Source organism: Morone saxatilis, unplaced genomic scaffold (assembly GCF_004916995.1).
Source record: "Morone saxatilis isolate NCDOM2014 unplaced genomic scaffold, NCSU_SB_2.0 Contig17, whole genome shotgun sequence".
Lineage (NCBI taxonomy): Eukaryota > Metazoa > Chordata > Actinopteri > Moronidae > Morone > Morone saxatilis.
In genome coordinates, this window is record NW_023339729.1 from 12,685,692 (window position 1) to 12,700,734 (window position 15,043).

The 15,043-nt window shown below is 39.1% G+C and overlaps 1 protein-coding gene across 1 annotated transcript in view; it reads left to right on the top strand.

Annotated features, from left to right (window-relative positions):
- Positions 1 to 15,043, top strand: part of usp43a (ubiquitin specific peptidase 43a) — a 103,964-nt gene that overhangs the window by 82,159 nt on the left and 6,762 nt on the right. The window contains exons 13-15 of the mRNA XM_035659634.1: positions 4,619 to 4,738; positions 8,958 to 9,207; positions 11,484 to 11,642. Coding sequence (XP_035515527.1) covers positions 4,619 to 4,738; positions 8,958 to 9,207; positions 11,484 to 11,642 — 529 coding nt within the window. The remainder of the gene's footprint in view (positions 1 to 4,618; positions 4,739 to 8,957; positions 9,208 to 11,483; positions 11,643 to 15,043) is intronic.

The following is a 15,043-nucleotide window of genomic DNA, read 5'->3' on the forward strand; positions in this document are numbered from 1 at the left end:
GACAGCCAGCGGCGGCCGTAACACCTTTAGCAAAAGCAAACCAAGCAGCCTTGAAGGAAGCAGTAAAGCTGTAGATGAACGCTGTGTTTAAAGTGGAACTCCCAGTGTTGTGGCCCCAGAGGGAGCTATCTTTAATGACTTAGCATCAGTGGGGTCTACAAGTTTGAAAGTAAAAAACACTGGGGGTGTGGAGTTAAGAAAGGAAATGAGTTTCCAAGCTAACCTACTTCAGTGTGATTGCATTGTGGTAAGTGTTAGGCACCATGTTTTGACTAGGAAAAAGATAGTATTAATAAATATTATGATATATCTGGTTCTGGAGTTGAGCAGTGTTATAGGAGTACAATTATAAATTGGTGTAGTAATCTTATTTCTAAAATAAAAGGAACGATACCTTTGTTAGAATTCTCTAATATTGATTAATGTCCTGAATTTCATTTCATAACTCATATTACCACCTCCACTATTATGATAAAATAAACCCTTGCAGCTGTCCTCCTCTGCAACCTGTGACCATACATTTTTTCCACACATTGGCGCATGGTGACGTCTAAACTTCACTACTTGTTATTCATAGTTTTACCACCACCTCCTGTTGTTGTCCTGATTGACATTACCCTTTCCAGTATCCATTTCACAATCTATTAAAAAAAATAATTCTCACTGGTCACGACTCCCACATAGTTACATCAGCAGTAAATCCTTATTTCTAGCCAGGCTGAACAGGGCAAAGGAAAGAAGTAACAGGTTCAAGTAGGTTTTCACATACAGGGAACTTGCCTTGGAAACACCGCACAAGAGCGCAGTTTTGGAGATGCTCTGACCCAGTCGTCTAGCCATCACAATTTGGCCCTTGTAAAAGTCGCTCCTGGCCCACCCACTGACAAGTTCCATGGTAACCAGATAATCAGTGTTATTCACTTCACCTGACAGTGCTCATAATGTTACAGCACATTGGTGTACACAAATTAATATGTTTGCAGCTCTAAGTCCTGCATTTGTCTCATGTACATTTGATGAGAGTTAATTGACTATATCCACACACACACAGAACACACAGTTCAGTGATTAAGCATGCCTAAAAAAGGCTGTGGTCTGGATAAGGAAGAGAGGATTGACATAACTTTGGTACATGATAAAGGAACACATTTTAAAAATGGCCAAGCGTAACTTGTAAAACACTGTGTCAGAAAACAACAGACAAATTGATTTCTAGAAACCAATAAGAAAAAAAAACATAATGATGATACTACCTTGGAGGATAGGAGGTACGATTTGTACAGAACAGGGAAGGAAGCTACATCACAGTTTTGTTATGACTCATAAATGTGATGACAACTCAGAGCCGTAGTGACTGTGTATAACCCTGTTCACCGTGAATTTATGGACTGTAAAAACATCACCAATTACTGACTGAAATGAGCCAGGGAAACGGAAGTGCGGTGCAATAAGTAACTGCTGCACAGCAGGGAGAGCTCAACTGCCGTGTGTGGGCTGCTCCAAATGTAGTCATCCAAAGTGCAGACAGTCAGTCAGATCTAACGAACAGCTGCTCATCACTTAAAATGTATTCCTCTCATGAATTTACTATTCTTGGCACAATTAAATTTTGTTTAATAAAAAAGAAATGACGTAAATGTTGAAATAGTAAGGGGGCAGGGGTGTGGTCTCTACTGCCAAAGACTGAAGTCGAGAATCTTCATTCTTTTCCTATTTGTTGTTCAGTCCTTGTATTGACTCGCCTGTCTATTAGTATTTGATTTAGAAGGAAAAGAGGCAGAATGTATGTGTCCATTTGCCTAACTAATATGATATAACATAGACATTTAACAAATCTTAGGAAGGTTTCTATTTTTAGAGATCTGGAATGGCCTCTTGTCTCAGCAGGAGCGTCCTTGTTGCTTGATGCTTATTGTACTTCTGATGACTTCATCTCTATTTATATACAATCATAAAGAAAGCTGAATGGATCCCCCACCCCTGTTGTACAAGAATCTGCATTGTGTGTTTGTATTCATACAGCTGGTCTACAGCAAAACCCTGATTTTACCACCACGGTTCAGAGAGAGGTTCTGTGAGGTTTCTATTGTTCTTTTGCTTCCTGGTCCTCTGCCTTGCCACCAGATTCAAGTATGTCAGTCACAGTCAGCACATTTAGCAAGAAGAAACCTCTCTGCAAGTCAGTCCCTGGAAAGGACACAGTCTTCACCTCATTTATACTGAAAAAGATTTGAAACAACGTTGGCATATTTTTGGAATGTAGTTTTTTCCACTAGACTCTGTCCATCAACGACAAAAGTGTCAGCCATAACAATCTCCAAACCATTGTCTTTTCTTGGCTCTCCTGTGTCTTATACACACAATATCGATGGAATAAAACTTTTAGTTCAAATGATTTTGTCTCCACACTCAATTTTTACAATTTTTCCCTGACTGGAGACTGGGTTGGAGCACTTACAATTCTTTTTGAGAAATATTTTTATTCAGGCGTTTTGTTTTTTATCAGTCCTGTAGGTTTGTGATCTTTGTGGTAAAATGTGAGTGTGAGTGTGAATGAGTGGCTCTGACAATGTGTGTTGTGTCTTACTTTGCCATTTTCCTGCATGAATTCTCTGAATTTTTATCATCTTTGTTTTGCTAAAAGTTTTATTGGTGGTGATCAGGACAAATTGATACCCCTTAATTCACTGTAGGTAATTACTCCTTGGTCGTAGCATGAATTCCCTTATTAATGAAGACTTACAAGAGCAGTGTGTAGGATTATGTAGAATCTAGCAGTGTAGTTGCATATTTGACCAACTGAATGTCCCGCCCCAGGCTAATTGCTTACTGTCAGTAACTTCATATTCACCTTATAGACATGGCTATAGACTAGTCTCAATCTTGTCATTGAACTCTTGCTACGGAAGCAAATTTCTTTCCATCAGTCAAGAGTTTCGTTAAACTGCTTCACTGTCCTTTACTACTATGTTTGACACTATGGCACTGCCACACTGATACACGCCTCCCCTTATGTGTATCATGGTTAGATAATGAAATCAACCTCTTGCATGGAGTTCTGCAAACAAAAGCCATTGACATTCTCTGTGCGTGAACTACAAATGCAGCAACAGCTTCAAGTTCATGGCTGGCTAGTAGCAGCAAACATCTTAGTTGAATTGATTATAATGACTGATCTGTACTCACTCTTTGTTGTGCATGTGTGAATTCTTGTCATGTTTATTTTAATGTCAAGGCTGACATTTCGTATTCTATTTTACAGGACATCATTGCAAAATAAAAGCACCCACAGTGTTAACCGTGTTCTAGTTGTTTTAGGGGTCACGTTATCTTTACAAATACAAACTCCAAAGCAATGAGATGCCATAAAAGAGTTTAAGACCAAGATTCAAGTGATTCATTTGTCATATACAAGTATATATATTGAAACATTGTTGCATCAAAACTCCCGGGCAGATGAAAATATATCAAAATAAGAATTTAAAAAAAGAATTTAAAAAAGATATAAAAGGTAAACATGGTTAAAAAGTGAAAATGGCAAAAGCAGATATAGTATGGTAATTTAAGTACTGTCTAACCGGAGTTGGCGCAGTTGCATCTGGACTCAGCTACACTATCTACAAAACATGATCCAGCTGTGCAGACATCATCAGTAACTGCTGTCTGTCAGATGACACTTGATTGCAAAGGATGACTCTTTTCACAAAATGTATTCCCGAGTAAACACTCTTGATAGGGAGGTTTGCACTTTTCGTGGCCACCGTAGTTTCTCTTTTGCGCTTGTAAGAGAAACAAGGGTCTGCAACTGCTAGATGCCACTAAACCCTACACATAGGTCCGTTAAGTTGCGCACCAACAGGAGACAAAGAAGGGCAGATGGCCACCCACCTAGAGCCGGGGTCTGCCCAAGGAGGCCTTGCTCATGGTGGAAACTGTGGCTCATGTTGGGAACTGTTGGGTCTCCTTTTATAAGGAGTACAGTCTAGAAAGTGTCCTGAGATAACGTTTGTTATGAATTGGTGCTATAATATTGAATATATTGAATAAAAGACGCAAATTCATTTCATGATCTCCTTTTATGAAACAGAATCATCCTGCACTCTTGGAGAGAGGCAATGGAGCCCTGCCTACAGCCATAGCAACAGCAACCATGACTGGCCATGAGACAGGTGTAGACTGGGGTTTACTGACAATTGATATAAGCAGAATTTTGCTACAGCTTAAGGGCTATTGTCATGACTTGGATGAGTTTATTTTAAAAGTCACTCATTGTTACTGAAAGCATTTCTTCCATACTCGAAAGATTGGGAAAGATGTCAGTCAAACACAGGTGACCTTGCTTCTCCTCTAGATCCCTAGGCTGTAGTATAGAGCCTCTAAAGCAAGCAGAAATGGAGGCAGCAAACACATTTGACATTTTTCATTTTTGTGTTGCCTTCTTTTGACACCAACTCCACTCCAGAAAAAGCTAGTTCCAACCTCACAGATCAGGGCAGAGTTAATGAAAAACAGATTAACACCTGCTTCCATGTGAGGACAATTCATCTGAAGTAAAAATGTCACAGTTTTATGTGATTTGTATAACCATTTAATTGATTGATTCACTAACTGATTCCAGCTTGCCCCAGACGATGCCTGGAAGTGTCCCCACTGTAAGCAGCTTCAGCAGGGCATGGTGAAGATGAGCCTGTGGACTCTTCCTGACATATTGATCCTTCATCTCAAACGCTTCCGACAGGTAGGTGAGCTGCAAAGTGGCCTCTTTACGAGGTAATCATATGTCCATATTGAATTCACAGCTTTTTCTTGCTGCCCCTAAGTGAAGCCCCAAAAATCAATAAATGCAGCTTTAAGAAAAGTGAAACTTTCATGCTTTCCTTATAATTGTGTTTTGTTGTGCTCTTGCTTTCTCTAAGGAGCAGAAGTATCAAAATCTAACAAAATATTTTTTTTTTTAAATACTCTGCTATTACTTATACTCCAAACTACAATCAGTAAAATATCTCCTCATGAATCTGAGTTAGGTTGGGAGATTAGGCAGTCAAGAGTAAATGCCACATATCCTGTCACCATCTGTAACAAGTTTGTGTCTACCTAGAGCTGAGGGAGAACACATACACATACACTGACTGGTGTTTTATGCATTCAGACTGTTAATTGAAGGGCAGAACATAAATGAATGCAGCTGAGTACAACTTGCTGCACAAACTAAACACTGGGCCACGTTCTAACCACAAAACTTGACGGCTCAGCATTAAACAAAAATCCAGACACATTACAGGAAGATAAACAAACACTAATACTAATATTTACCCGCAGCATTAGCCACTGCTCCTTCCCCTCCAACACACACACTTCATACTTCTCACTGTGCTTTGCCTCACCATTCTGTGTTGTCCGTGTTATCTGATGTAGACTCAGACTAAGTAGGTTGTTCTTATTAGGAACTGTCCCTCAGTTTGTCTGTAACTACCCATGTGATCATTAAAGAGCCCCAAGTAAGACTATATAGTCTTTAGGAAAATGTCTGCTTGACACCCAAATGAGATAATGTCAGTAAAACAAAGTAAAGAACATAGATTTTTAGCCATGTAAAGTGGCACGGCTCTAGTAATGGCAGTCTTGGTTGGTTGGTTGGTTGGTCCATCCATCCGTCCACTACTTAGGTCCAGACTGAAATATCTCAACTCGATGGATTCATAAATGGATTACTTTCTAAGTTTATCAGATGCCATAACACATAGCAATGTCACTAGCATGGCCCAAGAGATGGCAATGTCAGTCTATGGGTCGATCCACCTCAAAATGTTTTGAGAACTATTGGATGGATTGGTGTAAAACTTTGCACAGATGTTCATGGACCCCAATGTCTCCTAAAGACTTTGGTGATCTCCTGACTTTTCTTCTTTAACTTGCTGTGTGAAATATCTCAACATCTTCTGGTTGGATTGGCACAAACATTCATGGTTACCAGAGGATGAATCCTAATGACTTCCTTTCCCCTTGCGTCACCAGCAGGTTCGTAATTGTGGTTCTGAGTGAACTCAACAAGTAAGAAATTATTTTTCATCTACTGCCATCGTCAGGACAAATATTTAATTGTGCAGATCTTTGGTTTATGACCGAATGCCTTTAAAACTAATGGCATTCATCTAGCATGGCTGTAGACACTTGTATACTAAATGTACATACAGTATACTGTGACAATTAGTTTATAATACATATTGTAGACAAACCATGTGTGGTTTGAAATTGGGACACCCCAGAGTCTCATGGAATTCCTTGCACACACATTTTGACATGTCACAGTAGAAAAAGTACAGCTGTAAATTATACTATTAATGGTGGCTGAATTCCCTTAAGCAGCTTCAGTTTCAGGGCCCTGGTGTTTGTTTGTCACACTGTCATGGCTCACTGGGACACTTAAACAGAACAGCACCATCATTAATGTTAATAGTAACACCTGTGCTTTTCCTACTATGACAAGTCACAATCAACATGTCAAAAGATCTATACTTCAAACTGCTCTGCAATTCATGAGCACCAACAACAGTAAGAGCTTTCCCTCTGCAATACACATTTCAGCCAACCTCTCATACTCTGGGACAAACTCCAACACAGTAGCATTCACAGGGTACTCATTAGTATCTCCACACTAGAAATGTCCACAAATAGTGGCTGCAGTGACTCCAGCCACTGCCCTGTGTCCTGTTTGGTTTAAGCCCCATGTGCCAGGGCTGAGTACTTGCTGCAGCAGCTATGGGTTTGACTTTGACCTGTGGCCTTTTTCTGTGTGTCATTCCCTCTCTCCCCCCCTTTTCCTGTCACTCATCAGCTGTCAATTAAAGGCAATTATACCATGATCTGGCTGAATACTCGATTCTGATTGGCTGCTGGGTGTCTATTAATGCCTGATTTAGGACACCTACTGAGTAGATCCAGTGAAACTGTCTGTTTGCTGTTCGAAATTAATTTACTAAAATTACTGGAAATCTGAATATCCATATCCTAAGTATATCTGACAACACCGAGTGTAGTCCTTTAGTGCCACATACTCTGATCACCACAGGATAACGACTGTAACACATAAAACCCCAACACTGCCCCTTTGAACGTACTAATACAATGTATAAGAAACACAAAAATAATGATCTTATTTATTTTGACCCTATAATTGTAAGTTGTCAAAACAGGTGATTTGGTAGCAACACATAGTGCTGCTGCCATTGTCACATGACACTGTTAGCTGCTTAACATTCTGCTGTGTCTGAAAGTCTTTATGAAGGTCTGCTTACTCGTCATGGAGAGCACTACTCAGTCTGAGAAAAAGTTTTATGATATCTTTTGTGGCACTGGGTAAGGCTTTGAAAAAATAATTCCAATCATCAGGGTTCAACATCATCAGGGTTATCTTGGCTTTGGCTTGAGACTTAAAAGTTTTAACAGCGTGGGTTCTGAAAGAGGTTAACATTTAGGATGTAGGAAGGGTCTAATGAAAAACTGCATTAAAGCTCTTTGGGAAGTGCCTGAAGAGGTCAGTGGGTGGCGTTTTAGTTATATGTTTTAGTTACCCGTCTCACGCATCTAATGGAACCTGCTGCGCTGATAAGGTCCTGCTTTGCCTATGCTGCATGTTGGCCTTTGCTGCTTCGATTTTGATGGTTCTCTTTGTATTTGGTCTCTCCATCAACTTTATTGACAACAAAGTTATATCATATTCTGTTGAATAAATAGTAGCCTACATTTTACCTTCTGTATAATAGAATATTTTCTTTATTTAATACATATTGTACTTTCTGATCAGTGTCTCTATCTGCAGAGTTATGGGGTGCCATTTGACTATGCAAATGCAAGTGCTTTATTTTTATTTTTTTACACACATCACTGCCCATCAAAATGTATGTGCACATCACTGCCCGATGGCACTGCTCAACTAGGCAACGTACAGAAGGAGACAGTCCAACTTCTATCAAGGTGTTTCATTTCACAGCTGGCACAGTCTGCAAACATATCCCAACTTTATCTAGCTGGCACCACCTTCCAAACACCTTCTGGCTCTTTGCCCCCCAGAGAACCCATACCAGATAACATTACTGCAGCCAAGGTTAAGTTCAGCTATCCCTCCACCCTTGTCCAGTGCTTGACTGGCAGCCCTCTGCTTCTCCTCACTGATCGTGGTCTAAGGTGGCAGCATGTAGAGCCCTGAGCCCAGTAAGGCTAAACCTTAGACAACCCCTTCAGGTACTTGCCTGCAAGCTCCCATCCGTTGTGATTTCCCTCCACTGACCAATGTGATTTTTCTCAGTGTTGGCATTGAATTTAGTCAATTATTCTATTGGACTGTGCCATAGTTGTTCATAGGAGACGCCAGCATTTGGCATGACACAGTTGGCTGTGGGGGTGTGCAGACCTGTACGTCATAATAACATGCCAATCCCAGGAGGGACAGTGGGTCTTCAATATTAAAGAGTAATTTGGAGGGCAAATCCATACCGAATGACGTTGTGCAGAAAACTGCTGCTGCACTTCCCTTAGTGGCTTCAAGCCTCTTTACATGTCTGATCATTTCCGATTACACCCAGTAGTTCAACAGAAAGTTACAATCAGATGGGGTTCTTTTCTATCTTTTTCTAATACAATTAAACGAAAACAGTCATGCTGTGATAGGGTAGTGGTCAAAAGTACACAAACATCCTTGAAGGTTTCAACTTGTAGACACCTGTGTAGCTAGTTTTCTACCCCATGTGATTCGTTTTTGTATATATAAACTAGATATATTTTGTATTATGCATTATTTTATTTTCTGCAACATTAATTTGATAGCAGATACAATGTAAATTCAGTGTTGAATTTATTTCCATTAGAGCCACTCCATACATTTTCACATAAAAATGTGTGTTATTTTTCATGCCTGCAAGTATTTCTACTGTATATATGAATAAGAAATGTTGAAACAGGTGGGCGAACGGAGGAACAAGCTGTCAACCCTGGTGCGTTTCCCCTTGACTGGTTTGGACATGGCCCCCCATGTAGTAAAGAGGAGTCAGAGTATAAAGAACCTGAACTTAGGGGCTTGGCCACCTTCCTGGAAGCAGCCCTCAGGCCAACACCACCAACCTGCTGACATGATCCTCCCCCACGACTTTCTGTACGACCTCTACGCTGTGTGTAACCATCATGGAGGAATGCACGGAGGACATTATACTGGTAAGGAAATGGGTGGGTCTGTTAAAAGTCAAGAAATGGAATATAATATTCATAAGTATGTTAACATTAGTGTATAATCATGTTAAAATAAAAGTCCACTGTGTTGAACCATCCGGAATATAGTTTTCTAACAGAAGGATTCCAGTTTCTTTTAGACTTAATTATGAGCAAATTTGAGAATAACAGGATCATCTTGCAACAGAAATCAAAAAATGTGAAATTTAGGTACCAACATAGAGGGTAAGATGTTGTTCCATCCCTGCCCTGGAGTGTCAAAGAGGATCTTATATATCTGCTGATGCAGCCATTAAAACGTATAATGGGCCTAAGGTAATACATTTAATTGGCTGCAACTTAACATTTATTAAATGTTACAGTTGAAGCTAAAGAAATATATATTTCGACTCATCTCATTGTTGGTAAGGTTCGTTAATGTGTGTGTGACATTTCAGAGGCTGTATTGGCATAAATGGAATATAATCGTTGTTTTTAATTATTTGTATAAACATCTGAATATAGGAATTGTTATGTTTTTGTTACCTGTGGGTCATCTGTGGAGACCCATGGACAAATCAAACACTGGCTGTAGATAGGGCTATTCGCCTTTTTTTGTGCATTTTACAGCCACCATAGTTTCTCACACGCGCTTGTAAAAAGGAGGGTGGAAGGAGTTGCAATCTGCAACTACACCCTTAAATGCCACTAAAACGTACACACTGGACCTTTAAGCTTCTCTTTGTTGGGTCTTCAATCAAATCTTAAAATCACAAGAATGGTGAACAGCCTTGTCATCACAGGTAGTGCAACAGTGTTGCAGTATTTGAACAAATCCCTTTCTTGTCCATTCAGTAATTTAGTCACATTGTTCAGTCATTATGCATAAGATGTCAGTGTCTCATTCTGGTAGCCAGTGTTGTTCAGTTGCAGGAAACATACTAGTCATAATCCTGTCTGTATGTTTTGGTAACCTTTGGTATTTATAGTCAGTGTGGAAACTTGATAAGGTGTTAAAACACACTCTTGATGGACAGGTATTTCTTTTTCTACTTTCTCCCTACAGACCAAGTAATGCCAGAGGAAGAAAAGCATGTCAAAAACACAACATCCATTCTTTTATTCGAACACAAGAACTGAAAAACAAAAAGTGTCGTTCTGTCCAACTGCCTATTGTACTCCCAAGAGTAAACTGGTGTAAATAGTAGTATTTTAAGCTTGGATAAAAGACTTGAAAAGTTTAGGTGTCTGTTTGGACACAACTCTTTGGCCACAATTTGAGTCTCTAATGCCCTCTAGATGTTGGCTCAGTAACACAAATCTAATACTCACGCAGGCAGTAATTGCAAGTGGTCAAGTAGGCTTCTACTTGTTTGATGTATTTCCAGTAATTGCCAACAATGCCCAATCAACCAGTAACACTGTCAATGTGTGGAAGATTTTCAAACCACACTGGGACACACTTCGTTAATGAGGTCTACCCTTTGCTCACCCTTATATAAAGTTTAAGGAACAGCCATACAGAATTACAATCAGCCAACAATACAATGAAAACATATATCACAATATATCACACATTCAGGGGGCTGAAGGACTCTGGGTAATAAAATAAAGTAAGCTGAAATGAACTAATATGTTTCTATGTGAGACAGAATAACTGATAAAAGAAGAAAACATATATATGATAGATGTCTAAACCATCTATAGATAAAACTATGCATGGAGGTCCAACCAAAATTGTGTCTATGTCTGTAAATAGATTCAAATTGATTGTTATTATTATTTATTATTTCCATTTCTAGTCTAGTATGGCATTCCTTCAACTTTTTGGAGACACCAGCAAGTATATAAGTGAAGGGTTCAGATGGCTAGCAGGATAGGAAACTTGACACAGATGAGGCAAGACCAGGTCTGTAATTGCTAGGGATGGTCGGTGAAGACACACAGCACTGAGGCAAATATGTAGGAGAATAGGAGACGGCAGGAGATGTGGAGGATGGAGCAGTCTCCACTAGGACAGCTTGCTCGCACGGTTGTCTCTGTCTTTTATGGTACCTGAAACCTCTCCTATGAGTGTGTGTGGTTACTAGAGAGTTATATATACATACAATATATATACATTGTTTTTATGTGATACTACATATTGAAGCTTCTTTTTGACAAATTTGGTCTCTTCATAGGATTTGCTGATAATAAATAACGTCAGCCTTATCCTTAAAGCTTTGTATATACTGTACGTTCAGTCGGCCATTGTTCATACTTGCTGTCATTTTCTAATCCAGCCTACTGTAGGAACTCAGTGGATGGACAGTGGTACAGCTACGATGACAGCAGTGTAGACTTGGTGCCAGAAGAAGAAGTATGTACCCGAGGAGCTTACATCCTTTTCTACCAGAGACGCAACACCATTCCTCCATGGTCGGCCAGTTCCTCCGTCAGAGGTATGCTATCAACTGACTAACAAACAGGAAAACTGTTTTAATGGATAAAAAAGCACATGGAAGTGCCTGTTAGTAAACATAAGCCTGAAGAGTAATTTGGCCACAATTTTGACATATTGCTGTATATTTATTTTCTGCTTGCATACCATAGTGCTGCTCCCAGATCTGATATTAACTCCAAAATAAAACTTGGTTGGTCTTGGTTACATTTAGTAGCAGTTATTAGTTGCTTTAGGCAGATGAAGCTCTTTTCCACCTCTTTTCCCTTGTCATTAGGGACAAGAATTTTGGCTACAAAAACAAAAAAAGGGTCTTCCATAAATAATTTAAATAGAAGCACTTAAACAGCAGCTTACAACAAACCAATGACACATACATTAATCATGTCCCAGTAATGTAAAACACCAGCTTGAAGGCACAATGGGGAGAACTGAGAGACACTAGAAAATATTGTATCAAAAATATATTAAACTGCGTGACTCTAGGCTGTAGTGTAGCTGTGATACTACAAAATGTTGCTCTACATCTGCTGAATTCATACTAAAAAGCCTTATTATAGTATATTCCTCTTGACAATCACTATGACAGCTATAGAAACTGCTTAACACAACTCAACACACAGTTCTGAAGCAAGAAGGTCATATATGCAAGAGAAAAAACATGGTGTATGTTTTTTAATGCTTTTATCTGCTTAATATCCATAATGTGCTTGCATACCCAGATGGGATTAAGTGTGCAGGCCATAATCATCAAATAATGAAGAAGCCTGGTATTGGCTTTATAAGCATCAAAGACAAAAAAATGTCCATCGTTTGCAGGGTCACATGGGGGGCTGTAGCTTCCAGTATGCCCTTCAGCATACTGTGTTACTGTGTACTGAGAGTTGTGCATAGATCTTAAACCAATAAATTCATGCAAAAATGCACTCAACCACTAGATGAAAAGGTAGATAGAAATAACAGTATGTGCAGCTCTCTGCCAGCGCATCAAGCAAGAGTTTGAGAGAGGGCGTATGAATATGTGAATATGTGAGAGGGGTCACATTAACATGGATAACAGCAAACATGTAAATACTTTTAGTGAGTACGGAATAGATTTTTTTCTGCTCAAACTAACTTTTATTTTGTTGCGTATAATTTCTCTTTAAAATATAATTCATGTGCTTGCAATGTATTTTTTTCTCAGATTGCTCGCTCAGGAATAAGGTAGAAAAATAACACCCTATATAGAGCTGTTAAAGTTTAGTAGGGATAGAGTAGTATGGAGAATATAGAATTATTTGCTCAATAGTAAGTCAGTACCTTATATTAAAGTATTACATTCTTACATTACATTTAGTAACATTGTTGAGTTTCCATAGGGCTACCTATACCGACCTACCAGCCTTAAAGCTGCTCTTTTAACAACCATTAAACCTTCTTTTGCTTCTTGTCAACGTGACTTATCATCTTAAAGAGCTACTCAGTCATGTTTTATTGTGCACTAAAAGCAATACATCCAGGGCAGATTCCTTAGATTTAGATTATTTGTCAATCACATGCATTATTGTCAAGCCAAATGGGTTTCATACAGTCTTACAACTGCTGTCCTCTTTTTTTTTTAAGACTAATGAATCACATGTTAAGTGCCACTATGTCTATGCAAAGAGGCAAAAGTGAAGTACATCATGGCAGTCATGTATGCATGGGGATGAAACCTTTTGCCATGACTGCTCCGTGGAGCGCATAATAAACCTTTCCCATTCTATTTGTGTTGCCACTTCAGCTTACTGCAGCTACGTGAAATCAAAGAATGTCTGTAAGGCTCAAAAACAAATCACCACAGGCACACCACGGCTTGCAGTTCTTTGCCTGTGTCTACTGAGTGCATGTGCACAACAACAAACAAACTGATTCTCCTAAAATGAAAGAAGTCCACTGGAGAGGCTGAAACAGACCACATTGAAGGTTGAAAAGAGTTAGGCACTTACTTCCTCAGGAAAAGGCAAGAATACTTGGGGTAACAAATGTCATTTGTTCCTTCTTGTATCTCTTTTTGCAGCTCCTGGCATTTTCACAAAAAAGAGATACATTCAAGGATGGAGGAGGCAAATTTTATGTAACACCAAATACTTGTTTAATTGACAGGACCTTTCAGACCATTTTTATCTATCATTATTGACTATGGGCAATGGACTCCTACATGAACACAAATCTTGGTTATTTCAGATTCGGGATCTCTGTATTTGTGTGTATTTGTATTTTTCTCCTTGATTTTTTTCTTATTGGTTTAAGATGGATGGAGCTCAGTTGGAAAGAGGCATGTCACATATTTTCAAACAAGGTTTAGTGACATTTAAATCAAACTGTGATGACAGTCATGTATGTTTTTTTCTTGCCTTGCCAGCACTGTCAGTCAAATCTGATCAAAACACACTCACACTGTCCTGGTGAAACAAATTAGCTGAGCTTATCTGTATTAAACTTGTAATAAATGATAACTGATATTTGTTTTAACTTTGATTGATGCTTATGTAGACATATTTTTATTGCAATTAGTGATATTGTTTCCATGGCAGCCTGCTGAACTTAAAGTTTAATAAGATCAGTTACAGTGACTGTGCAATGTTTCAGTGAAGGTTTTTTTTCCTATCCAGTGCAACACTTGCACCATAGACTGGTGTTAGTCTTCCTTTCATTTCCCTGTGTAAGCTTCCTCCTCCCCCTCCTAATTGAAGAGATAAACAGAGATAATGCTTTTAAGGGACACCAGGAGGCACAAATAACAACAACAAAAGCACTGCTCTTTGCAAGGAGAAACATGTTTGCTCTCAACACTGGTACAGGCACGTACTTAATGTCAATTAACCTGACTCAGAACACCAAGCATTAGTACGCTCAATATAGGAGATCCTGGCACACACAAACATTTTCCCTAGTATATTCACTCAAGTACTGTAGTTACTGTTACAGTTTTGAGGTTTTTTACATTATATGTTAACCATAACCTTTATTTTATATTTTTGTGCGCTTTCAATCAAAAGCTAATGTTTTTTTTTTATAAGTCATAATACTGTTTCCCTGGTAACACCTGAGGTCCTTCCGAATTCGTAGTGGCAGTGTAGGGACTTGTGTGTTATAGTCGCCATCCTGTGGTGTTCACTGGATGAGGTCCTGAAGGACTCAGTGTTGATTAGATGTTGTTTTCATTCAGTTCACTGGAACTACTTAGTAGGTGTCCTACATCAGGTTTTAATGGAAACCCAGCAGCCATTAAGAATTGAATAATCACCCAGACCATGGTATAAATTGTGGTATGACTATATTTAGTTAAGTAAGGATTTGAATAATTTTGTTCCCCACTACCGCCGGTCTAATGGACCTGGAGTTCCTATCTCACTGTGTGTGTCTTTCCCTTGACCT